General features: G+C 38.1%; 1 protein-coding gene across 3 annotated transcripts in view; it reads right to left on the minus strand.

Moving 5' to 3' along the window:
* Positions 1–2,851: 2,851 nt before the first annotated feature.
* Positions 2,852–25,761, minus strand: part of SCAMP1 (secretory carrier membrane protein 1) — a 39,537-nt gene continuing 16,627 nt past the window's right edge. Inside the window, exons 3-10 of one of the 3 annotated variants that reach the window (XM_068176764.1) lie at positions 23,896–23,994; positions 23,524–23,635; positions 15,207–15,335; positions 12,144–12,303; positions 10,367–10,468; positions 7,682–7,799; positions 5,971–6,121; positions 2,852–3,091 (exon numbers count right to left, since the gene is read on the minus strand). In XM_068176764.1, coding sequence (XP_068032865.1) covers positions 3,066–3,091; positions 5,971–6,121; positions 7,682–7,799; positions 10,367–10,468; positions 12,144–12,303; positions 15,207–15,335; positions 23,524–23,635; positions 23,896–23,994 — 897 coding nt within the window. In that variant the 3' untranslated portion in view covers positions 2,852–3,065. Of the gene's footprint in view, positions 3,092–5,792; positions 6,122–7,681; positions 7,800–10,366; positions 10,469–12,143; positions 12,304–15,206; positions 15,336–23,523; positions 23,636–23,895; positions 23,995–25,761 lie in introns of those variants that run through there. The other 2 variants (XM_068176766.1, XM_068176765.1) reach the window with 2 other exon arrangements.

A 25,761-nucleotide genomic window follows, 5' to 3' on the forward strand; every position in this document is an offset into this window, starting at 1 on the left:
TATAGCGCTGACAAAATGTGTTTCATTTTGCAACTAAAGCACTGCATTTCCTTTTTCATGAAAAAGGGTATTAACAGTTGTAAAACAAATATTGCTTCATCATACACAGATTTTAAAAGTGGTGGTTAATGGTGTTTGCCACAGTGTGTTTTAGCTTTCGGCTGTAACGTGACAAACACTAGAGAAAGGTTACAAAGCTAGTCTATAGCAGAACCAGGAACAAGGCTTTCAGTAATTTAAAGAAAAGTCAGCATGTCACTTATTTGTCAGCTGCAATGGTCCACTTCTATAGAATTTATATATAATTATTCATGTATAGTTTAATTACACTTCTAACAGTTCCTAAACTTCAGAGAAGTAGCTCTTAGTTACAACTTGGAACATCTAGAAACCTATAGTGCAGAAGTTAGGGGATAGATGCCACTGAATGCACCACTACCACCATTAATTTATGAATTTCAAAACAGGTATAGACAGAGCACTTATTCTCCAAATATAAAGCACTGCTTAAAGAAATTATGAAGTACTGAACAGCTAAAAATATTACCTTCCTTTTTCAGTAAAGTTAATGGAGTTGCCAGTAGCAGAGTTCAAGTCTCCAGTTGTGTATATTGTTGTTACACATTTCCATATTCTTGTAACTTGTTCTCCAAATTCCAGCTGGGTTTAGAATAGTGGAGCAGTCACAAAGTGGATGTCTATTATTAGTGTTAGAGTGACATGAATATAAAGATACTGTCTTGTTCTGCAATTCACTGAAGGCTTGTTTTCAAACAAATGCCTTTTATTTGGAATATCTTCGTATCATTGAAATTCTGAGAGCGCAGGAATCAATTTCTGTAGCTGGCTTAAGGTATCACTCAGTAACTTGGTCTGACCAAGGTAAAAGAGAAAGAATGCCAGATTTAATCACATAGGTCTTAGGCTGGAGTGTTTAGGTCTTTTCCATCCTAATTGATTCTGTGATTCTGTATTCTGAGTACTTGTGGTTGTTCTCTTACCTTGGGCAAAAAGTGTCACCCCACTGTCCAATCCAGAATATGCATTTTTTTCTTTCAAAACATCATGCATTCCTCTAAAAAGAATATCATACATTCTTCTAAAATAATACAGGCACAGCAAAGACAACAATTCTGCAATGAAAAACATTGCTTTGGCATGAGTGGAATGACAAGAGCTCAGATGTACACAATTGTTTAATTAGGCTATAAACATGATAAAATCTACTAGCAGCATCGTCAGCTGGAGCAGTGGCAGAGCAGCTGATGCCACAGAGGCACCAGTGGTCAGAGACAGCTGTGCTGTACAGTGGTCTGGGCTCCAGCCAGTGTTGCTGACCTAACTCCAGCTGTACAGGGTCACAGAGTACAAAAGCTCAGTGCAGGGCCAAAAGTAACTGAGACCAGCCTGTCTTCCAGGCCTGCACCAGCCCTGTTTTTACTAATACAGCCTCAAACTTTATTAATAAAAATCAGTCCCAAATACTTCCCATCTCTCCAGCTGGAGGGTTCCCTTCTTAAATCGTGGATATAAAGAAATAAAACCTGGTATTCTCAATGCTGTGAAGAGCAGCTCCTCTGCACTGAAGTATTTTCCTTCACGTCTGAATGTAACATAACAGGAATACAAAGGAGCACTCACCAAAAGCAGGACAGTACACTTATATATATATATATACACACATACACTCATTACTTAGTCAACAGGAAGTTCCAAGTGTATTGAGAGACTGTACTGAAACCACAACTGTTCAGTGTAATCACTTTCATCCAACAAAAAGCATTATTTTAATTGAGCTGTATATACTTCCATTGAACTGCTGGAAAATTAATTTTTTTCCAGAACAAAATGTATGGCCTCAAGACCCACAAGTCACACATCCTTATCAATGCCTTTTTTATTTTCCCCTCAGTATTATGTGACACTGTATCTAGTTTAATCCTTGTATAAAGTTTCACTGGCTTTTGCTGCTGAGCTAGATCTGCACTACTGCATTTGTAAATCTTCCTGATTTTTCTAATTATGAAAACAAAAGCTACTTGCAGACATTAATTTGCAAAAAAAAAAGTAAAAACTAATTTGCACATGTTTTAATGTAACTGAATCAAACCTAATTAATTATCTGACCTACTGTGCCATACTACGGATTAATAACCAGAACGTTCTAGGTGTGTGCCTTTTCCTTGGCAGAAATCTCTTCCCAGAAATATCACTGAGGATTTTAATTACAGTTCTCTTAACCCATGCTTTTCTGTCAATGCTGTGCATGCTTTTCCAACTCCATGCTTACAACTTCTTGAGGAAAATAACCTAAGCAAACCAGAGGAATTGTGTCCCATGAACAGCACTAAAATTGCATAACAATTCTAAACATAAAACATGACTGGATGATATGGCACAACCATGCTTAAATTTACAAAAAGGTACAAAACCTCTTCCTTCACTGCCATCCTAGATCTGTAAATTACAAAGATCAAGTGGATGAAGATTTCAGTACTGACTGACATATGCATGTGAAAGCGTCTTCAAAAACACGTCTGCCAGCTGCCAAAATAATCCTGACTGCACCTCAGAGCACTGTTCACTATATCATTGCATTAATATGCATCATGCATTTGCAAACTTACCTACATCACAGTCATCTATATTAAGCCATTCAGCCCTTCAGAGGAGACCCAGTAGTAAAATTGAGTACTAGAGAGCAGGTGCTGCAACTGACATTACATGAAAAAACATCAACAGATTGTGCTAGTGACCTAAAAAAAAGGAAAGGAAAAAGCAGGACAGCAGTGACAAAGAAATGTTGATTCACTGGCAGAAATTAGGAAAATAAATACTACCAAAGCAAAGCTTTTTTCAGCAACTTCATTTTACTTTCAATAATGTTTTAAGAGTCACTTAACACCTGTAGAATTCCATTCAGTCATGACAGAGCATGTTTAATTTTAACCCTTGTGAGTTTACAGCACAAGAAGGTAAGCTGCAAGTATTTTAAGAATTTTCTTCGTAACAGTTGAGTAGACTAATTCTCTTTAACAAGATTTATTGAAAGAGGACATTTTGCTTCACCATTTCAGCAGAAATATAGCATCTATATACATAATTATAAAAAGCAAGTCAGACTTTTACATAGATCATCGTCCCTGCACATTACCCTGACTGTTAGAAGAAAAATCCCCATTATTGGTCAAAACTATACAGAGCGAACACCTAAGAAAAAAGTCTTTTTTTATTCTATGACACTGTGTTAATACAATAAATATACAAAACTTTTGAACTACCCAGACATGCAACAGAGGGACAGAAGAAGTGCATTTGTACAGAACCATGACATTCACCAGGATGGCAGAACATTGTTAATAATTTACAAAATATACAAACATCTTCAGATAAATAAAAACAACTCCTAACTTACAAATCAAAGACTACTGACATTCCAGTGTTTAAACTTCATACCTTGTACTCTGTTTGTCACAATACTACAAAAAGACAACTCAAGTGGGCGCCATACTCTGATTAATAAGAGAGCATAAAATCTAATTTTTGTTAGGTACAAAATATTTTTGACAAATTTCAGCCTTCTGTTGTCAAAGCTAAACAAACTTTTCCCTCCCTTTTGGGCCGCAAAGTGTCACAGATTTCTGATTTAAGGAATTCACATGTGACACAACCCTGAATTTCACTCAGAAGGCTTAAATCTGTACATTCAACCCATGATACTACAAATCAACAATTCTTAAACACAGAACACTACAATATGTTTTCTCAAAGAACCTTCAAACACTTGAGAAAAAAAATCTACCTGTCAAATTCAGGTTTTATTTCTAATGTGTTTGGTGTTTTTTTCCAGTAATCTATGCTATTATCTTCAACAATATAATCTTCAACTTCAGTTAAATTGAAAGGATGATGTCCCTAGGATTCCAATCCAAGAGATACCAAAAGAATTCCCTAAATTTAGATTTAAAAGTAATCCACAGCAGAGTTCCTAGATACAACCCTCAAGTTAAGTTTAAAATATGAAAAGAACAATCTTGATATATAGCTTCTAGAATGATGGTCCCCCTATCTCAGCAGAAAACAGTTACTTTCATCTGGAAAGCTTTAAAAACATTCCATGGAAATTTAAGTTCAATGTTAGCATGTCCACTATTATGACATTTTAACAGCCTTGTTAGATAGAACATTTAAGCAAGTATATTCATTAATGTGAACTTCAGCATAGGTGAAACTATGACGTTTTTTCAAATTCAAGTGTGGTTTAAAGAAATTAGTAAATTAAAGGAGACTAATAGGAGAAATCATGCTAACAGTATATTACTGGTTCAAGGATTAAGCTAGGGAAGTATGTTTTTAAATGAGCTTCTGTTATTATGAATACAGTGTATTGAAACAGAATACAGTGTATTGAAATTCAGTCCACTTTCAGAATGTAGAGGGACCTCAGAACTTTATGCTTTGTTATGATTCACCTTAAGAGCTGAATTAATTTCAGACATGGTGTGTACTTACACAGGCTGTGGGATGTCACCTTGCCATTTTCTGGAAGATTTTGAAAAACTGTGTAAGTATTGTATGTAAGTCTCATGAGGCAATCCAAAAATGTAAGGTCTTCAAAGCAGAGAAACTCATACTATACCAAGTTCTGATGATATTATATTCTAGAATATTGTGATGGTATGTACCATTTTGGATTGTTAGTTTCACAGCATGAATCTAATCTCTTAGGCCTCCAATTCAATGAGTTAAAATTTAACTTTATTAAAGATAAACATCTCACCCTTTGTCGAATCAAAATAGTTTAGAAGCTTTTTTCCTATATCTTAAATCACATCACAGAGATGGCTGAGTTAATATTAAAATTCATTCAAATATCCATTAAATGCCATTGCTTCAAGAGCCTGGTTTTAGACAATATTCCTGTTAAAAAATTAAATATTGTATATATAGTGTTTTGGACAGGCAGTAAACAGAGTGACTGTCCAGGCAAGAGATTTAGTACCACTGGTAAATATAAATCTATACTTGAAAAAAACCCAACAAAACTAACTAAAAAAATCCAAAATAAAACAAAAATACCACTGCACATAGAAGAGGGACAGGGGATATGTGAATACTGAAGTTAAAATTAGCAAATATATAATCATTTAGCTCTGTGATTTAAATCACCAGTTAACTTCCTTAAACTGAATTATTCTATTACAGAGAATGTTTATGCCCCATAGTAATTTCTCACAGGTAGAGAATACTCCATGGAAATACATACAAATAAATGCTATAAAGTGGCGCAGGTAATTCATGGACCAAAACACTACTTAAACAAGATCAGTAACTCAACAGTATTCATGCAAACTTACAGGTTTATATCAAAAGACTTACCTAATAAAAAGAAAACAAAACCAAACAAGAAAATAATTTATACTCTCTGCCTTACTTCTATTTGACCCCCAGCAGCTGCTGAAAGTGCAAAAACAGTAGTCAAACCTAACTATATCTCTCAGTCACTTCTTACTGACCACTTATTACCCCTTCTTATGGTAGAAATAGGGAAATCAGTTTTTGCAAAGAAAAATAATTCATTCTAACTGCTTTCCTGTACTTAAAAAAAAAATACTGGAGTGAATTGCTAAAAAACCTTCCAGATTCTTACTACATTGATTTGATCATTATATACCAGAGTTCATTCTCAGGCCAATTCTTGAAATTATTTTTCCTCCATAAAATATGTAAAGCTTTACATGGCAGAATTCAACATGTTAAAGAAGGGGAAAAAATTGTTTTCTTCTTAAAATAAATAAATTTATAATAAAATAAACCAACCATTTCCCATTTGACCCATGCAGAGCTGCAGAAGAAACAAACATGCTGCGTGAATTTGGATCTAGGCATTTAGGGAATACAGTAAGTGACTGGAAAATAAAGAACAGTTGAAGAGAACTGAGGTGACTTTGTTTCTCTACATCCGGTTACCCTTGAAGGCGTTCTGAGCTGCACTGGTGGCTGCTGTTGAGGCAGCGTTGGCCGCAGCAGTTTGTACAGTTTTGTTGGACATCACTCCGGTGGCAAACTCCTGCTGCGCCTTCTCAAAGCTCGCGCCAGTTGTGCGGTACAGCCCGTGCACCTACGGAGGGGAAAAGCACTGAGAAAACGGTGCCCCGCTTCCAATTTCTTAGTAGACCAACAGCAAAGTCTCAATGCAAAGTGGAGCTGTGAGGTGGGGAAATGTGATTTGTTCATGTGTTTGAGTGAATCCAGAGATGAGAACATGGAATTTTTTCCCACAAATCTTTCCTTTTGCACACACAATTTGACTGTGGGGGATACCTCTAATTATCTGCACGTTCAGAGGGGTCTCATCATGTTCACTAAAATGTGTGATGTATATTTGGTGAGTTTTTCTCTACAATAATATTTAGAAACATTTCAGTTACTCTGACTGGTTACAAAAGTAAGCTACACTCTGACTGAATATTAAAAGTTTCAAAATATCCTAATGACACAGACATTTGCAGAAATAGTGTGATCACCAATAGCTCTGCATAATAACCAGAGGAATGAACAATATGACTTTCAAACACTCTTAACAATATGGTGTATGACAAAATAAAAACCAACAAAAACAGACCAAATATCCTGATTAACTTTTAATTATCTGAGTATTAAATTTCAAATGCTGTTTGTGACTCAGTTAAGTCACAAAAAGTTTGAAAAGTTGTCAAATAATATTATGAAGACATTTTCAGTCCAGTGTAGCAGGAAAATTAACATTAACTTGTTTCTCTGTTATAAAAGTGACTATTTCTCATCCATAAAGATAAACCAAGTCATATATGAATATGCAGATTTTTGCAAAGAATCTGGATGCATACAGTAAGAAAAGTGTAAAACTTATTCCATCATATTTTTTTCTTGCTTGTTTCTTCTCATCTATAGAGTATTTCTACAGAAGACAAGAAAGGACATCTCCAGGCACACACACTTATAATTTCTAGTTTGACTGTGAACAGGTCAAAAGAATTTGTGTATGTGTAAAATCTTTAAACCTAACTGTAACTGAGTTGGAATTACTGGAATCCAGCCAGCACATTAGCATCAGAATTCAAAGTTACATTTATCTCAAAGACTTAATAGAGCATCAGTATCTATACTTAGATCTTCTGGGTGGAAATTCACCAGAAGTAACCATAGAGAAAGAGTTTATTTCCTTGAGTTTTCATTCTCCTACATCATTAGCTGGCAATAAAATATTAAAAAAAAAGAGATCCTTTTCTGAGATGCTGAGCATCTCTCTCTTCTATTGATTTCAATGGTAAGATTTGGTAAGAGCTGTAACATAGCAATCATTTCAGTCACACTTCTCTGCGCCTGATGGACAACCTGGCATCTACAGCTACATTCACAGTGTCTAGTGCTTTCACCTACTCCTTTGTGGTGGGGTTACCTCTCAGGTTCTCTAATTCAGAGCTATCCTTCCCCATCTGCAGAAAATACCTGCATCATACAAACAGCATTTTGTAACTCCACAACAGTATGAACAGAACTGTAAAATGTTAATAGGCAAGGCTCACCTTGAAGAATGTAATTTAATCCCCACTACTTTGTGAAAGAGTACCTCTCTCAGGACAGAAAGCAAAAACCAAATCAAACACAGGAAACAAGAGGGGAATAATATGTAACTTACCTTTTTAAACATAACTAGTGAGATAACAGCAGATGCTGTGAAAAGTGCAGCTATGATTATCATCATAATGCCAACAGGAATACTCTTATTAAGTCCAGTAAGAGATGAAATCCACCCACTGAAGGAAGGAAAAATAACAAATTTTACTAGTACAGCATATGAACCATTTAATCAAAGATACCCTCGCCAAAGAAAACTTCATAACCTCCTGGTTCTGAACCATTTTGACTATTTTTGAATAAAATTCATGGGAATCTTACATAAGCATATTCTGGTTCTATGATAAGCTTTTAAAATTTAATTTCCATTTTTTTCACAGAAAATGAAGTGAAACTGTATGAAAAATTGTTGTAAATATTATTCTCCTTGAGCAAAATCACAGCAAAATTAGAGTGCTGCCTCCCAACTTCTTGAGGTTGTTTTGTTATACGGTCATTTCAGATTGATTCAAGACTACATGAATTCATAGGTGAGAAAATATCCCCAAAAAGATAGTTTCTAACTTCTATAAAATACAGAATAGGAGACTACCACACATGCAGAGCTTCTATGTGAAGATTAATTTAATTGTATCCACACAGTGATGCTTTCTCAACTAGGTTAATTTAATTTTTTTAAGTAGAGAACATCAGATGAACCAGTGGGAAAAAAAACTGCTATGTAAGTATCTACTTCAAGCATTTCCCCATTGTTCAAAATTGAAATCCCAACAGATACTGTGGTAGTCAGTGTTTTCACATTTTATGTGTTCATGTTTTATGTGGTTTTACAATTGCTTAGTTACTTATCTAGTGTTAATTGGTTCAGTTGGTTCGTTCCATGTACCCCTATTCTTGTCCCTCACAGTTGGTTTCTCCCAAGTTGTTTACCCCAAAGTTTACCGCCTTTTGCCTGTCCCTCCACCTGCCAATCCCCCTGCTCCTCCCCAGTTGTCCATATATAGCTATGTCAATCCAAGTTGTACAACCCACCTCCCCAGTCAGTCTTTATCCCCCCACCCAGTTTTTCGGGAATGTTCCCTGTCAGTTACCCTATACCCCACAGAGGATTTGTCCCTGAGATCTTGTCCCTCCCTTGTTTATTTCCCATTGGTTGCTGTAAACCCTCCACTCCTCCCTAAGTTTTCCTCTATTGGTTGTTCCCAAACCACTCCTATACAGGCCTACACCCTTTATAAATTGCTACTGAATATTGTTTGGGTGGCACTTGTCCCTGACTCCCATCAGGAATAAAGTTTCCTTGGCTTGTCACACAAGTGTCCTCTCCCTCATTTCTTTGTTTGGGATCCTAGTCTCTCAGTCAGGCAGTTTTACCCACGCAGCTGCCTACACCACTACCAGCTGCTCTCATCTCAGACTCTGGAGTGGCCACTCTCGTGGCTCTCCCTGGCCACCAAAAGAGACCTGCTAGCCAGCGCCATCCCATCTCAGTGGCCGCAGCCTGAGAGCGACAGATACCAACAGTTTCAGACCTGAAAACTAAAAACGCAGGTTGCCTTATGAACAGCATTAAGATGAATAAGATTTTTCACATTATAAAAAAAAAAAAAAAAAAAAAAAAAAAAAAAATTATGTTAATCCAAACCTTAAAACTTTCCCCTACCTGCTTCACACTACTTTGATATCTGCTGCGTCCCACTGTAATATACCACTAAACCCCAAAATCTGAACTGTAATTAGGATTTTCTGATGATCTGGCTACTTTCAGTACTCCTTCCCCAAGTATGATTAAAAGCACACTTCCAGGTCTTGGATGAATACGCAATAGAGGATTCCAAAGAAAAAATAATAAAGCAGGATCTTTCCTCACAACAATTCTAAAGCAATACTGTTTTGTCTGCCTTGCATATATTGCGAGGTTTGCAGCAAAAAGCACTGATAGAGGGAAGTGTCATTACCCAGCTACAGCACTGCCACTCATGTCTCTTCATGTTACCAACTGGCTACTACAACCTTGCTTTTAATTAATTCCTTTAGTTCAAGGACAGTGACCGATTCCCCATAGTTTCTCCTTGTAAAATCTAAATATTAGTCCTCAAAGACTCAAATAAAAGGTAATATACATATAAGCTTCATGTAAAAGCTTATATATTTGCAAACATTTAATAGAAAGATCAGCTTATTACAGAATATGGATGTGACTCAAACAAATGCACTTTTCAAATATTATCCAAGATATACCACTGTATTCACCCAAATGTCTTGTTAAGTCGTTCTACAAATTTTAGCCATAAATTTCTCAATAAGTAGGAAGTATAGCAATATAATTAGAAATACCTAACAATACAAAAAATATGCAAACAATATATTATTGATATCTAAATTTTTCTTTCCTTTACCTTAAATACAGAACAAGTAATAACTCCTTATACCACCAAAATAGAGGAGGTAGTGTATGAAAGAGTAAGTTCAAAGTGGTTTAAATTGAAGGATAAAATTTTGACCAGCCTAGTAATAGAAGTATTCTGTTGGATACATTCATGTACATTCTGTTGTATTCTTTGGATACATTTCACTCACTTCTCCTAGTCAAGAGGACTCCAAAAAAGCTTTGAGAGTTAAATGTAACATGGCAGTGAACACAAAATTATTCCTTTGAAAACACAAGACCATATTGCAGTTGTTACTTCAAGTAAGAGTGTTTGTCTTACAGACAGTACAACACTATGGCAAACAGAGTACTCACCAGTTTCCCCATCTTTGAAACCCTGCAGCTTGAAGTACATGTACAGCAAACTGACAGATATATACAAAGAAGAACACAAAGAACCTGAATGAACTGTCACTCCTGAAAGAGGTGGGGGAAAAAAGATTAAAACAGCCAAAAAATTCATTATTTTTATTCATATTCTGTAGTACCAATCTAACTTTTTACTGTATTAACTACATGGTAAGTACTTTCACTTATGAAGTGACCTGAAGTACCAGCAATTCTGTGGTTTTTTAGAGTGTTTATTTACAAGAGCTGCTCTTTCTTCTTTAAGATAGTGATTTTGCCACCTGCATCTCTAAGAAAGGTGAGAATAGTTCTGTTCAGCCCAGAGCAGAGCCCTTCAACTAACCATTTAAGTTTGTATTCTGCTCCACTTTCAGAGTGAAGTTCAGAGTGATGGCAAGATGGGAAGAGAATATTTAACTTGTGAAAGGAACTAAGATCTCATATGGACATACTGAAACACATGGCACACCATAATACTGAAGCAGCTGTTACTTTAAAGTAAAATGTACAAAATGCATTTCCTGGTTAAATTACTAAAATGCCAGCCTTACAAAAACTTAAAATAAAACAAAAAACCAGCCAAATATAAATGTACAGGCAAATTTACAACGAAGATCCGACTTACTACTGTTAAAACTACTGACCATATGATATGCTTCCTACTACAGTTCTTAAGAAAGTAGAAATCATTTAGTTAAGTTACAAAACCAGATTTTGTCCTTAACAGCTCTTCCTACAGAAGGGAGTTCATAATTTCTATACAACCAGTTCAGTTCAATAACTATTTCACTTTCAGCTGAGCAACTGACTGAAAGTTGAATATGTAAGTAGAGTTCTCCTTTCTCAACCAACCAATTTTCTCTAAGAAAAGCTATGGATTTACTAGACAAGAAATGCAAGTTAAACTATATGATTCCTCAAAGATTTGTGGGTATTGCAATACCTCCTTAGTTAGCAAAAAGAAACACTTCCTGCAGTCTAAGTGTTACAGTTTCACAGTTAATTGCAACTTCTGGCCATCAGTCTTTTAATGCAAGAATAAGGGTATATTAACTGAGAACATCCTGAATGACTTCACTGTAAAAAAAAAAAACCAACCCAAAGTTTCAGGAGTTGAAATCTCTACATGCTGATCTTCAATAAGAAAAGGTTTAGTTTTGCATGCAAACACACCATTCTATTCTTAATCACACACCTTATGTTTCTGAGGTTTGCAAAGATTGCTAAGACTAAGAAAAATACTAGTCTGCTCTACTAATACTACCTGCTCTACTAATTCTTAATAATCTCATGCTATTTCAATTACAGATACTTTAGGTGTCTATCACTTAAAATACAAGATTTTAAGAATAGCTATTTATGAAGTTCATTCAGGAAGCAAAAAAATTAAGACACTATTGGCTACCAATCTGCTCAAATTCTTGGTGTGTAGAAACAGAGATTTAATGAGAGAGAACGTTCTTTGCAACTGTTACCAGCTCTTATTAACTTCAACAAAGTTAAGGATTTCTGACAAATATTTTGTCTATGGTAAAAACAGTAAATATTTTAAAGGCTATTCCATGATATCATTAACTACTGGCATCTGTATTTCAAATTCAAAAACTGAATTAATGGCTAACATACTCTTTATTTCTAATGAAAGCACTTTAAAGGATTATCATCATGATAATCAAGCAAATTCTGGAATGTTAATGCATTTTGACAAGTTTTTAAATATTTTAAATCAAGCTGAAGTTGTTACCTGAAAGCTCCATAAAGTGGTCTGTACCAGCAGACAAAAGAACAAGGAGTAAAAAGCAAGAACCAGAGAATACTCAATCCAAAATCAACCCCTCGTGTAGCATCAACGTAAAACCAGGCCAAACATCCAAAGATATTAAGAAACAGTGTCACTGTATGGACTGTAGAAGCAAAAGCAAAATAGTCTTAATTAAGTTATGTTTAAACAATAAATTATTACAACTGCTAAAGTTAAAGTTTTAAAAATTTTAAACATTTAAAGAAAACAGCATTTTAAACAAAACACCAGCATGCTGACAATACCAATACCCTCTCAAGGCCTTCTAGAATAAATATGCTAGGTAAGGCAAAAGAAGATGACTAATAGGGATAAATGCATTTTCCATAGCAACAGTAGATAGAACTCAAAAGATCAAACACGGGAGGGGAGAATTAAATTAATATACCAAGAAACATCTCCTAATTCTAAAAGACAGCAATGCATTATAACAGGCTTGGAGGGAGTTTGTGAAGTGTCTATGATTGGAGGTTCTCAGGGACAGGCAGAAAAAGCATCTACACAGACTGATTTTTATATATATATATATATATATGTGGATAGATAGATATAGATATAGATATAGATATATACACACACACCATCTATCATATCCTCAGACAGAGGATGAGATGAAACTCTCCTGAACAGAAAAAGAAAAAAAGTTGGCACTTCAGGGTATTATTCTTCCACCAGAATCTCTTCTGTTTGTAACTTCAAATAAGAAATATTCTTTGAAAATCAAAGTGGTGTTTATTTGGCACATGCTATCAGCTTGTGGGGAAAGTAGCTTGAAAACATGCTTTTGAGCCTGTTTTTGACTGTTAACACAAGTCAAGAGACATTGTACTTGACACTGGACACAGTAATAGCACAAAAAGATCTAAACATCACTGCTCAGTGCTAATGAGCTAGGAAAACTCTCATTTTCATGTGCAAGCCCTTAAAGCGCCAATGGCCAAAATGCCAAGATAGAATAGAAAGGCTCCAATGGCAACTGTGAAAAGTCATTGCTAATTGATTGTTATAGTTCACAAAAACATGTGAGCACTGAGACTGTTAAAAAAGTCTCTCCCCCGGGGAAAAAATGTGCAAAGATAAAACACATCAAAGAATTAGAAAACTCCGACTTCTGATATAAAAAGAAAAGAGGGATGAGTCAATGAAATAGGGATACAAACAGAGTTGTCTTCTCATGAAAGGAAGAGCATATGGATCTTACACAGGTAAAGAAGTTTCCTCAGAGATATAAAAACCAAGAATGATGATATCAAATTAATGCTAACTGTGGAAAAACAGAAAACTAAACTAGTAAGTTTGTTCCCAGGGGTACTATAAAGCAAAAGGACCTACTTTATAAAATGCTGAGAATGCAGTACTAGATTTATCCAAATGTGATTATGTTCACAGAACCCCTAGAACTTACAAGATATAGGAAGTTCTGGAAGAGGAAAAAAAAGAGGCAAGTAGATGCAGGTCTACTATGGGAATAAGTACCTTCTCAGAGGATAAACAGTCAATGAGAAATTAGTCAAAGCACATAGATGCTAAAAGAGCTAATTCAACAGCCCACCCTAAGGGATGGGGTTCTATACCCAATCTTTTTTATCTTTCTTTTTTTAACCATGAAATAGATTTTGTCTTTCTTTTCCTTTACTATGCCCTGTTCCTGCCTTCCTGAGTAATACATATAAGTCAGAGAGCACTACAGCTAAAGAACAAGAAGTGCAAGAAGACTTGGTTGAAACCTCAGTCTACCTATAAGACAAGCAGTCATGTCAGTATAAAAGCACAGCTCCTATATATTTTGAAATAATATAATATTGCTTCTTCCTTTACTTGTTGCCATAAAAAGGAAAATTAAGAAGAGTATTAATATTCCAATTCTAACTGCCCAATTTCACCTCATATTTGAAGCATATGCACTTTCAGAACTCAGTCCTGGGAATGGCTAGAATTGGTAACCATCCTAAAATTCTGAGTATTTCACCTTAGATTTCATATACATCTCAATTATCTGTCAATTTTATGAGAGTGACCAGTCATACGCTCTGTAGTTGCTTATCTGAAGATTAACAATCTAGCAACGAACAGAGAAAGCTGTAAATTATGATGAAGTGAAATTGATTTGATTCAATGCTGTCTGCTCATTTGAGGTGTTTCAATTACGTTGTTCAATCACAGCAATAACATTACCAGAGTAACGTGTAAAATGATGGAGATTTCCTAACTACATCTTAAGCTATGAAAAAAAGTTCAGAAAACATCTGAAATCCATATTTTCTTAGGAAGGCTGAAAATATATTAAAGGCATCAAAGCATCTAAATCTTGAAATTTCATCAGAGTATTTATTAGGCTTGATCAATGAAAGTGTACAAGGCAGAAGAAACAAGAATGGCATCTGCACACTTCTTTAATCCAGCATTTCTCCAGTAAAAACACAGCCCCCCAGTGAGGGCAAAATGAATCCTACAAAGATGGGGTAGAGTATTCTTTGCCTACATAGGATAGTTTTAACATGGACTGATTCTTCAGCTAATTGACACTATTTCTTAAAATAGGGTAAAATGATATTAAGCCTTTGCTATAGATTAAAGCTATATTAAACTATATAAAATTATGTATATTAAAGCAAATGCATATTATACATCTTGAACTCAAAAGTCTATTAACATTAGTTGTGAGATTTATTCCTTAACATATTAGCTGATTTTTTAAACCAGTAAAATTATTTCTAAGTTAATAAATGGTCAAAGTTCATTTTACAACTGGAGAAACTTAAACCAGACAATTGCAATAAATTAGAACCAAATTGCCCTCGGATAATCCTCCTTTTCTTCTGTGGAAGCTTTTATGATGTAATTCAATACGTTTAAAAAAGAAGTTAACATAAAATTTTTCTTCAGTATTTGGCTTCTGGATTTAAAATAATTCTTCATTATAGATGCTCCAAAAGCCAAAGTAGCAGGTATATATTACCAAGTTTGAATAGGCATTTTATTTTTCTTAAAAAATAAAATACTTACACATCCACAAATAGTACATAATCTTTACTGTCTTCTGGAATTCTACAGGAATGTCTACTGAAAAATCCTGGTAAAAACAAGGACCTACAGGAAAATTCTCAGGGAGAGGTGGCCAGTTATTTTTTCTACCTGCAAAATAGAACATAAAGAATGTAGTTTCAGTCTCTGTATACTTGAAAGAGATACTTGTTTGAACTGTTTCATGCATGAGTTTCTCAAGTGGATGGATAACTTGGGCTACCAAAACCCAAGAGTTTTAAGAGCAATCCTCAACATAAACTTCAGAAATTAAATACAATTAAGTGTAACCAGGTCAAGGAAAGTACAATAGTTTATCTATATAAAAGACATCTGACATCTGACAGAGTAGGTATGTGAAATTTCCTAAAAAGTAAGAGAATTTTTCACAAAACAGATATGGACATAAAAACAATTTCTAAAAATTCCTTGACTTTTAAATTAGTATTTCCCTGAAGTCCCACCACATTCACATCGTCTGTTGAACACAAAGATAGGGGACTAAAAAGCATTCTTCATTTTCAGAATCTTGGTATTTTTAGTGTCAAATTATCTCTAGTTTCCCATATGGTTTCCTGTCAAAATGTACCTAAAAGGCAGGAAGTCTCAAGAAAGACAGTTACTAAAATGGCCTGTAAATACCTTTTTCTAACAAGAATATGCCCTACAGCATCACTGTATTTTGATACATGTGTGTGACAGAGTGAGGACACTGCAAAAGACACAGGATCAGACACTTGGATTTCCTGAATGCTTATCTGATCAGAGGCTAGAGTTTACACTCTGCTGAACACAAGTCATACCAAGCACAGACTCAGAGATTCAGTTGAGACAATCACTGCAATAAACCTTTGCCATAGCATTTCAAACTCTGAATGCAAGAGATATTAATCACCATGTGACCAAATGAAGTAAATTAAGTAGGAAGCAGCACACTTTTATTAGGTCTAATGCAATGCTGCTCAGAACCTGAGCAGAGAAGGCCAAAGGCATCAAGCTGAAGTGAGGTACCAGCTCAAAGATCTTTCACTGTAGTAAATTAAGACAACACATGACAACAGTGTCCTAGATGCACAGCCAGCATCTTAAGGCAAATGAAAGCAAATAGCTAGAGAATTCCAAAGACCCTGTTCTCCAATCAATACCATTCTACAGTGTTTTCAAAGGAGTCCAAATTAGTGTGCAAGTCCCTGGGATCCAGAAATGCAATTCACAGAATAGCTGAAAATTGTGCCTGAGAAGGTTCACAGTGGACATCAGGAAGCATTTCCTTACCAAGAAAATGGTCAAACACTAGAATGGGTTTCCTAGAGGAGTGGTCAATGTCCTCTGACTGTCAGTGTTTCAGGGCATATGAACAATGCCCTTAATAACATGCTTTAACTTATTGGTACTGAAGTGGACAGGCAGTTGGACTATATGGCCATTGTCAATCAGGAGGGAAGCAGCAGCAACCGAATTAAGTTTTGGGGGTGAGTTTCAGGGGTGAGACCAAGCTGTCCAGAGGTTTCTTGAACTTGGGGATTCCTGAACAGCAGCCCAAAGCCCTTTCAGGACCCAGTAGCTCTCACTAACCAGTCAGAAGTGGAGTGAGCATTACGAGGAGCAGTGTGGGAGATTTAATCAGCTTTAGGGAGCACGAGTGACCAGAACATGGAGCATCAAAAAGATGTAGTGTGGCCATTTGTGCAGCAGGGTGAGCAGGGAGGGTGCTGCAATCTACAAGTAGGTCCATGCCTCAGGTAAGTGCTAAGTGCTCTAGGTCTCTACCATAATGGTGGGCACTTGTCTCAGAATCAAAACAAGTGTGGCTACTGAGACAGCCCCACAGAAGTCCGACTGATACATCCACTGAGGGAATGAGTAAGGAAAGAGACATGAGTACAGGTGGTAGCTTGCAATGGATGCATGGATACTTCTACTGGAGAAAAGGCTTGTACCTGCACAAAATGTGCATAGTTTGATCAACTACTGCAGAAGGTGGACAAATTGCAACAGGCTGTGCAGTGTTAAAAGGATTGAAATGGAGATAGAGAAATGGCTTCAAAACCATACACCTACAATGGACCATACACCTACAATGGCTTCAAAACCATACACCTACAAAATGTGCATAGTTTGATCAACTACTGCAGAAGGTGGACAAATTGCAACAGGCTGTGCAGTGTTAAAAGGATTGAAATGGAGATAGAGAAATGGCTTCAAAACCATACACCTACAATGGACATCACTGAGTGTAAGACACCTTAGATCCCGGTGACCCACAAGTACAGAACTCAAGTCCAACCTCTATCCTCCAACATCCACACCAAAACAGATATGATGCTTTAAAGGCTTTAGATGTCCATTAGCAAGTCCAACAAGGAACATCTGGACCAGCAGCACATAGTCACTACTGTAAGAAGAAACACTGAGTAATTGTGGCAGGTGACTCTCTTAGGGTTCTTAAGATACCATCTACCAGCCCAATTGAGAGTTACAAGAGGCAATGTTACCTACCAGGGACTAAGATCCATAATGCTGCCAAGAAGGTAGCCCAATTTGTCAAGAGCATGGACCATGGCCCACTATTCCTTTCTCACATGGGTACAAATGATACCACAAGCCAAAAAATAGGCAGGATCAAAGAAGACTATAATGCACTGGCAAGACAAGTGACAAACACTGGTGCTCAAATCATCTTCTCATGTATCTTCCTGGTCACAGAAACAGAGACAGCCAGAAGCAGCCACAATGTGCAGGTCAACATCTGGCTTCCTGGCCACCATCAAGGTTTTGGCTTTTATAACAATGGGTTTTGCTTAAATGATTGTGGCCTGTTAGGGAGGAATGAGACCCACCTGTTTAAAAAAGGGCGAGAGAATCTTTGGCAGCATGCGGGCCAGTTTGGTGAGATGGACTTTAGAATACAGGACTCAGGGGGTAGGGTCCGAAGTGGCTATGATCATTCTATTGCTTCCTTCTAGGGATGAGGTCATGTCAACCACTGCATCAACAGATGTTCCTTGACTGCTTCACAAGATGAGAATCACAGGGCTAATGATATCAAGGGTGTTCATGGTTACAATGAATCCTGTTACACTCTATCTAGGGAATCTGGATGCTTGATTACCTCTCTGAAGTTGCCTGTACACACACAGCAGCATGGGGAATAAACAAGAACTGGAAATCTATGTGTAGCTGCAAGGCCATCACCTCATTGCAATCACAGAGATATGGTAGGATAGCTCACATGACTGGAATGATGTCATGCATGGCTGTGAATTTTTTAGAAAGTATAGGTCAGAGAGGCAAGCTGGTAGAGTTGTTCTTCATGGAAGAAAGCAACTGAATTGTATCAAGCTCTATTCAAGGGCAGACAAATGAGCTGACAGCTTATGGGTAAGAATTAGGCTAATATGGTTAATATGTTGTCTTAATTTACTACAGTGAAAGATCTTTGAGCTGCTACGTCACCTCAGCTTGATGCCTTTGGCCTTCTCTGCTCAGGTTCTGAGCAGCATTGCATTAGACCTAATAAAAGTATGCTGCTTCCTATTTCAATTCCTTCATTTGGTCACATGGTGATTAATATATCTCTTGCATTCAAGTTTGAAATGCTATGGCAAAGATTTATTGCAGTGATTGTCTCAACTGAAGCTCTATTCAGGGGCAGACAAATGAGTTGACAGTTTATGGGTAAGAATTAGGCTAATATGGGTGATACTGTTGTGGGTGCTTACTTGTAGACCACCTGATGAGCAGGAAGAAGTTGATGAGGCTTTCTATGGACAGCTGGCAATAGCCTCACTGTCATAAGCCCTGGTTTTCCTGGGGACTTCAACAATCATGGTATTTGCAGGACAACGTGGCCCAGCACATATGGTCCAGGAAATTCCTAAAGATCACTGAAGACAATTTTTGATGCATGCAGTGTAAGAGCCAATGAAGATATGTTGCTGGACTATTATCTTGGGGGTGATTTTAGAATGATACTCTACTCTCTCATCATCTGCCTCATTCCCAGAAATAGCTGCTGTAGCTTTAAGGCAACTGTGGTGTGGGCCAGGACATCACATTCTTGATTTCACTAGATTAGTTTTTGCTAGCTTAAGCACGATTTTTTTTCTTCCTTTCCCCTGGCCTGAAGGCTGCAGCAAGAATCCTTTTAGCCATGTTTTGGTTTTTTCTTGAACAGTTTCTGCTGCATTTTTGGTTGGAGATCCAAATTGCTGAGACGGTGGACCAGCAGGGGGCTACTCTGAGCCTAAGACCTCGGGGAAAAAAGGCTGAGCCAACAAGAGAAAGGACACCAAAATCCACTAGCTTCATCTGCTGCAAGGAAGACACCAACGCCAGAAGTTCAGCAGGTTCCCATTTGCTTTGCCTGAGTTGTGGTGTGAACTCCTTTTTCTCCTTCCCTGAGACAAAGGGGCCAGCCACCATTTTTTTCCTTCTAAGCCACATCTCCAGATGGGGGTTGGGAGGTAAGGCTCTAAAATTTCTAAATCTAGCATTTATTCAATCTTTTCTTTTTTCTGTGCCTTGTGGGCACCATTCTTTGTTTATAAGCAGGTTTTTTTCACTTTCATGCACTGGTATTCATTTCTCATTGGCAAAAACAGATTACTGAAGCCCTTCTCTTTAGAGGAAATACTCATTCCAGTGCATTTTTCTCCTAAAATTTGTCTCTAAACCAAGACAACGATCAAATCAGGAGGGATTGGTTGAGGACGTGAAGGCTGAGGCCAGCCTTGCCTATAGCAACCGTGAGATCATGGAACTCAAGATCCTGTGTAGGGGAGGTAAAGCAGCAATCAGGACTAGAACCTTAATCTTCCAGAGAGCTAACTTCAGCCTCTTCAAAGACTTGCCTAACAGAATGTCATGGATTAGGGCTCTAGAGAAGGGATCCAAGAAAGCTGGTCAATATTCAAGCATCACTTCCTCAAGTCCAGCACATTCCCATCACCAAGACATCAGGAAGCAGGGGCAAGTCACCTGCATGTATAAGCACAGAGCTTCTGGTAAATGTCAAACGCAAGAAAGAAATTTATGGGAGGTGGGAAAAGCAGCAGGTCACATGGGAGGACTATACGGACATCATCTGAGTATGCAAGGATGTGACAATAAAGGCCCAAGCCCACCTGCTATTAAGTCTGTTAAATGATATCAAGAACAACAAGCAGGGCTTCTACAAATACATTAACAGCAAAAAGAAAACTAGGGAGAATGTGGGGTCACTGTTGAATCATATATTTGTCCCAGTGAAGGAAGACAAAGAGAAGGCAGAATTATTGAATGTAGTCTTTCCTTCAGTGTTAACCATTGAGGCCAGCCCTCTGGAATCCCAGACCTTGGGGCAAGGAGAGATAGGATGGAGAAAAGAAGACTTTCCCCAGTCATAAAGGATTTGGTTAGAGATCAACTGTGCAGATTTCCAACACACATAAACCCACAGGCCCTGATAAGATGCACCCACATTTACTGAGGGAGCTGGCAGATGATGTAGCTAAGCCACTCTCCACCATCTTTGAAAAATCATAGGAAACAGCAACAGGGCCTGATGACTGAAGGAAAGCCAATGTTACTCCCATCTTCAAAACTGGCAAAAAGGAGGGGGATCCAGGAAACTACCAGCCAGTCAGCCTCACCTCCATCCCTGGAAAGGCAATGGAACAGAACATTCTGGAGGTCATCACCAAGCATGCAGAAGAAAAGAAGGTCATCAGGAGCAGTCAGCAGGGATTCCCCAAGGGGAAATCATGCTTGACCGATCTGACAGCCTTCTGTGATGGCAGGGCAGGATGGGTAGATGAGGGGAGAGCAGTGAATGTTGTCTGCCTCCACTTCAGCAAGGCTTTGGACACCGTCTCCCACAACATTCTCACAGGAAAGCACAGGAAATGTGGTTTCAATGAATGGACAGTGGAGTGGACCAAGGACCGGCTGAATGGCAGAGCTCAGAGGACCATGATCAGGGCAGCAGAATCCAGTTGGAGGCCTGTAGTCAGTTGCGGCTTCGTGTTACTTTTCTCGGCCCCAGTCAGCTCTCGAGCACCCGGCTTGGGCGTCTCAGCTTTTCGTTGGGGCTGGGGCTCGCCGCAGTTCCCAGGCGCTTTTGTTGCCGCGCTCCGGGGTGGGCTGTTGGCCGCGCTTCGCCATCAGCACGAGGGAAGAAACAAAGAGGCAGGGAATTCATCCAAATCCGTCCGCATGGCGGCTGGATGCTTTACTGGCTGCGAGAGCTGCGGTGGAAAAGCTGCGGCCCGTTCCCAACCTCACATGGACGCAAATGGCCTCGAGCATGCCGAGGAGTGGGATGAAATAGGGGAGGGACAGGGCAGACGGGGAGTCCTCCCACCCAATGGGTACAGACATCGTGGTGATGACGTGTACTACAGTGACCAATGGGAACACGGCAGGGGCGGACACGAGACTTTGGGGTGAGTGGGACCGCGAGAACGGGGAGACGGGCACGGAAACTGCAGGAGTAGGGGAAAACCCAGGAGATGCACGAGGGTACAGAGAAATGGAAAATTAACAATGAAAAAACCCATAATGTGAACCCAAACCCAGGATGCAACAGTCAGTGGTGTTCCACAGGGATCAATAATGGGTCCAGTCTCACTCAACTTGTTTATCACTGGCCTGGATGAAGGGATCCAAGGTACCCTCAGCAGGCTTGCTGAAGATCCAAACTGGGGAGTGGCTGATACAGCCGAAGGCTCTGCTGCCTTTGGGCTGGACCTTGGTGGGCTGGAGAGTTGGACAGAGAGAACCCAAATGAGGTTCTACAAGGGCAAGTGCAGGGTCCTGCACCTGGGGAGGAATAACCCCAGGTACCAGCACAGGCTGGGGCTGCCCCACTAAAGAGCAGCTCTGCGGAGAAGGACCTGGGAGTCTTGGTGGATCACAAGGTGACAATGAGCCAGCAGTGTGGCCTTGTGGCCAGGAGGCCCAGTGGGATCTTGGGCTGCACTGGGAAGAGTGTGGCCAGCAGGTCAAGGGAGCTGATCCTCTCCCTCTACTGGGCCCTGGTGAGGGCACATCTGGAGTGCTGTGTCCAGTTCTGGGCTCCTCAGTACCAGAGAGACAAGAGACTGAGAGAGCTGGGCCTGTTTAGTCTAGAGAAGACTGAGAGGGGATCTCATCAATGTATATAAATATCTGAAAGGGGGGTGCCAAGAGGATGGTGTCAGACTTTTCAGAGATGCCCAGATAACTGGACAAGAAGCAATGGCAATAAAGTAAAACACAGGAAGTTTCACTTAACATGAGGAAGAACTTCTTTACATTGAGAGCACTTGAACAGGCTTTGTGGAGTGTCCCTCTCTGGAGACCTTCAAAACCCACCTGGATACATTCCTGTTCTTGTATCACCTGCTACTGGTGACCCTGCCTTGGATGAGATGACCTCCAGAGTCCCCTTCCAACACTATTCCAATCACTATTCTGTGATTCATTGTATGTTCCTTCCAACTGAAAATATTTTATTCTATTCTACAAAATCCCCTGACAACTCGAATTACTAAGGAATTATGCAATTTGTAATTGTAACACTGCATATTAAAAAAAAAAACCCAGCATGTGTGACAGAACTGTAGATAAAAGTGAAATGACCAGATAAAGTCAACTTTATACACAGTGGTTTGCTTTGTTGGGTTTTGGGGTTCTTTTGAACTTTAATCTGAAGTTCTTTCTTTTGAAAAGGAATATTCCCACAGATGTACTTGTAGCAAAGCATCTTCAGTTAAGAGGATGTAAATCTTCTCACACGTGTGAAATTGCTGTAAAAAACGGTTGATTTTGCACAGCACAGAGTTTGTGGCATACAAAAAAATCCAATAAAAGATTAATAATAGAAGAGATCTTTCTGCTTATTTGCGTAGAATATTTTGTTTGTAACACAGCAAAAGAAATTAAATGTTTCAAACCAGAAAAGTTCTCATACAGCTGTAAATACAGACAAATGAGAAATCAAAGAGATGTTACTTTAACAAGTTAGTTTCACTTCATCTCAAAATGTTCCATTTTTATTCAGTAGTGTAACTCAGATACTAATCTCAAATAAAAATAGAGGAGAATAATAGAAGAGAATAACATGCTACAGAAGCCACATTTAAAGTTTTTTCACTGAAAATCTGAAAGGACAGCACAGTTTATTCACTGTATTCATCTTCTCAAGGGAGACACACTTCCTTTTCCGGAAGAAATTACTAAAACCCCTCGTCAGTCTGCTTCAAAATGTCACTGCAAAATTAGAAGTTTCTAAGGAAAGTGACATTTCTGAAATTTAAAATGTATTTTTCATGCATACCCCCTTGCTGATTGAGACTCTGCATTTCCCTTTCTCTGCGATCTAGTTCAGCTGCTTTTCTTTCCAGTTCTTCCTGACGCTTTAGCAGTTCTGCCTGGGCCAAGGCATGCTCCTGAACAAAACAAATATCACCAGATATTGACAAAAAGTATGAACATGGCATTAATATTCCAAGTCTTTTCACTATAATTGAGCACCTCCATTTATTAAGACTGACCCAATATAGCACAAATTCACATATTACCAATTACTTAAAGGCAGTATTAATTTTAATTTGGAAAGCAATACTTACTTACAAAATATATTATTCCAGAAGCATATTTAAATAATTGTTATTAAAAGGAAAATCATGCCTAAAAGTTGCAGACAAACCTTTGCTATTTGCGTGTAGGAAGATGGTTCTTCTGTTGGTTTCATTATTGCTGGCTGGGTACTGGGTACATTAGGCATTTTCACATTTCCTGGAGGAGGCTAAGAAAACAAAAGACAATTATAGAGAAATATTTTCCTATTCTAATAAATTTGTGTTCATTGTATCTGTAAGAACCAATTTAGATGATTTAAAGGAAGGATTTACTGATATAAATTGAAAACTTGATATGCTGCTTGCAATATTTACAATCTTTAGAAAAAAGACATCAAATGAGTTCTGTGGTGCAGGTCACCTTGCACTACTTTCAATTAACACTCAAAGAATTTTAGGAATTCAGTAAATGTAAATGGAATTTTAATTTTGTTCAGACATGAATAGTAATACAGCCAGTAACTGTTTCAGAGGATTGCAGCATTTAAGAGTCATCATTCATACTCTGAAACACAATGTAATTTATTAATAATGTCTTCCAGAGCCTTCTACTTAACAAAGGCTTATAATCACTCAGCTAACTAGAGAAGTAATGAAACATTCAAATTCAAGATCCATTAGTTGACTATTTCACCAATTTCTTCTAGGTTGATACATGTGTTAAGAATATAATGCTAGCAAAAGTTGCATTTCAGCAAAAATTGCATTTCAGTCATTGTATTCAGAAGACACACTGTTGATGAAATAGTATTTCTTTCATTAAGTACAGAAAAAGGTGCATGTTTTTGATACTACTATGTTTTCATACTTAGCTTCATAATGTGTGCACAGGGAAACAAAGTTGTAGTGATCAAAACAATCTTAAATGCTAGAAGTTCAGTATGGCTTTAATGTGTTTTCCCAGAGTACTAGTCAAAGATCACAGCAATGCACAATAGGCATAGTTATTATAAATTATCTATGACAGATGAAGAACCTAGTGAAGAAAGTATCATGATCATAGAGCATTTCAAGCTGAAAGGGACCTATAAGGATCATGGAGTCCAACTCCCAGCTTAAGTTGGTTAAGCAGGAATTTCCCCTCATGGACCAATTCTGGCTCTGACTAATGACTGTATTGTCTCTCTAGTGTTTTTCCCTTGCTCACAGAATAACCCCCATAATTTTACCAGGCACTGAAGTGAAACTTACTGGCCTGTAATTACCAAAGTCTTCCCTCTTAGTCTTACTGAAAACTGGGACAACATTTGCCAGCTTCCAGTCAACTGGTACATTTTCAGATTTCTATGACCACTGAAAAATAACATGGAGAGGACCCATGACAATGATCAACCAGCTCTTTCAGTACACTGGGATGAATTCCGTCAGGCCCCATTGACTTATGTGCATTCAGTTGGAGCAGTACATCTTGAACAACTTCAGAGTTTACAAAGCCTTCAAGTCACAGGACTACAAGGGCCCCTTGGCCCATCAGTGTTAGAGGTAAAAAAAGGCATAAAACATCTCGGCTCTGTCCACACCCCTAATTGTGAGGTGACTGACTGTGGATGCCAGCCTGGTCAGGGAGAGAGAAACGGCAATCGTTTCTCACAGTGGCTTGTGACAATTTTTGGGGAGTTGTAGGAATGTGATAACTTGTTAGTCTAAACAATCTGCAGGTGGTGTTATTCCACCTTGCTTTTCTGTTCCTCTCAAGGACTGTGTGTGAGAAAGATGTTTTTATTAAGTAACCAGTCAAATAGAATGTATTGTATTGGTCTATTTAAGCCAAAGTTTCCTTTCCATAAAGGCTTTCTTTTCTTCCTTTTTATGCAGTGTCTTTGTCTATTCTTGTGTCATTCTTGGCGCAAGGGTGACAACTGACCTCATCAAGTAATGGACCAATATTATCTCTGAACATCCTTTTGCTGCTGACCTTTTTAAAAGGCCATTTT

Source organism: Anomalospiza imberbis, chromosome Z (genome assembly GCF_031753505.1).
Source record: "Anomalospiza imberbis isolate Cuckoo-Finch-1a 21T00152 chromosome Z, ASM3175350v1, whole genome shotgun sequence".
In the NCBI taxonomy this organism is placed as follows: Eukaryota; Metazoa; Chordata; class Aves; order Passeriformes; family Viduidae; genus Anomalospiza; species Anomalospiza imberbis.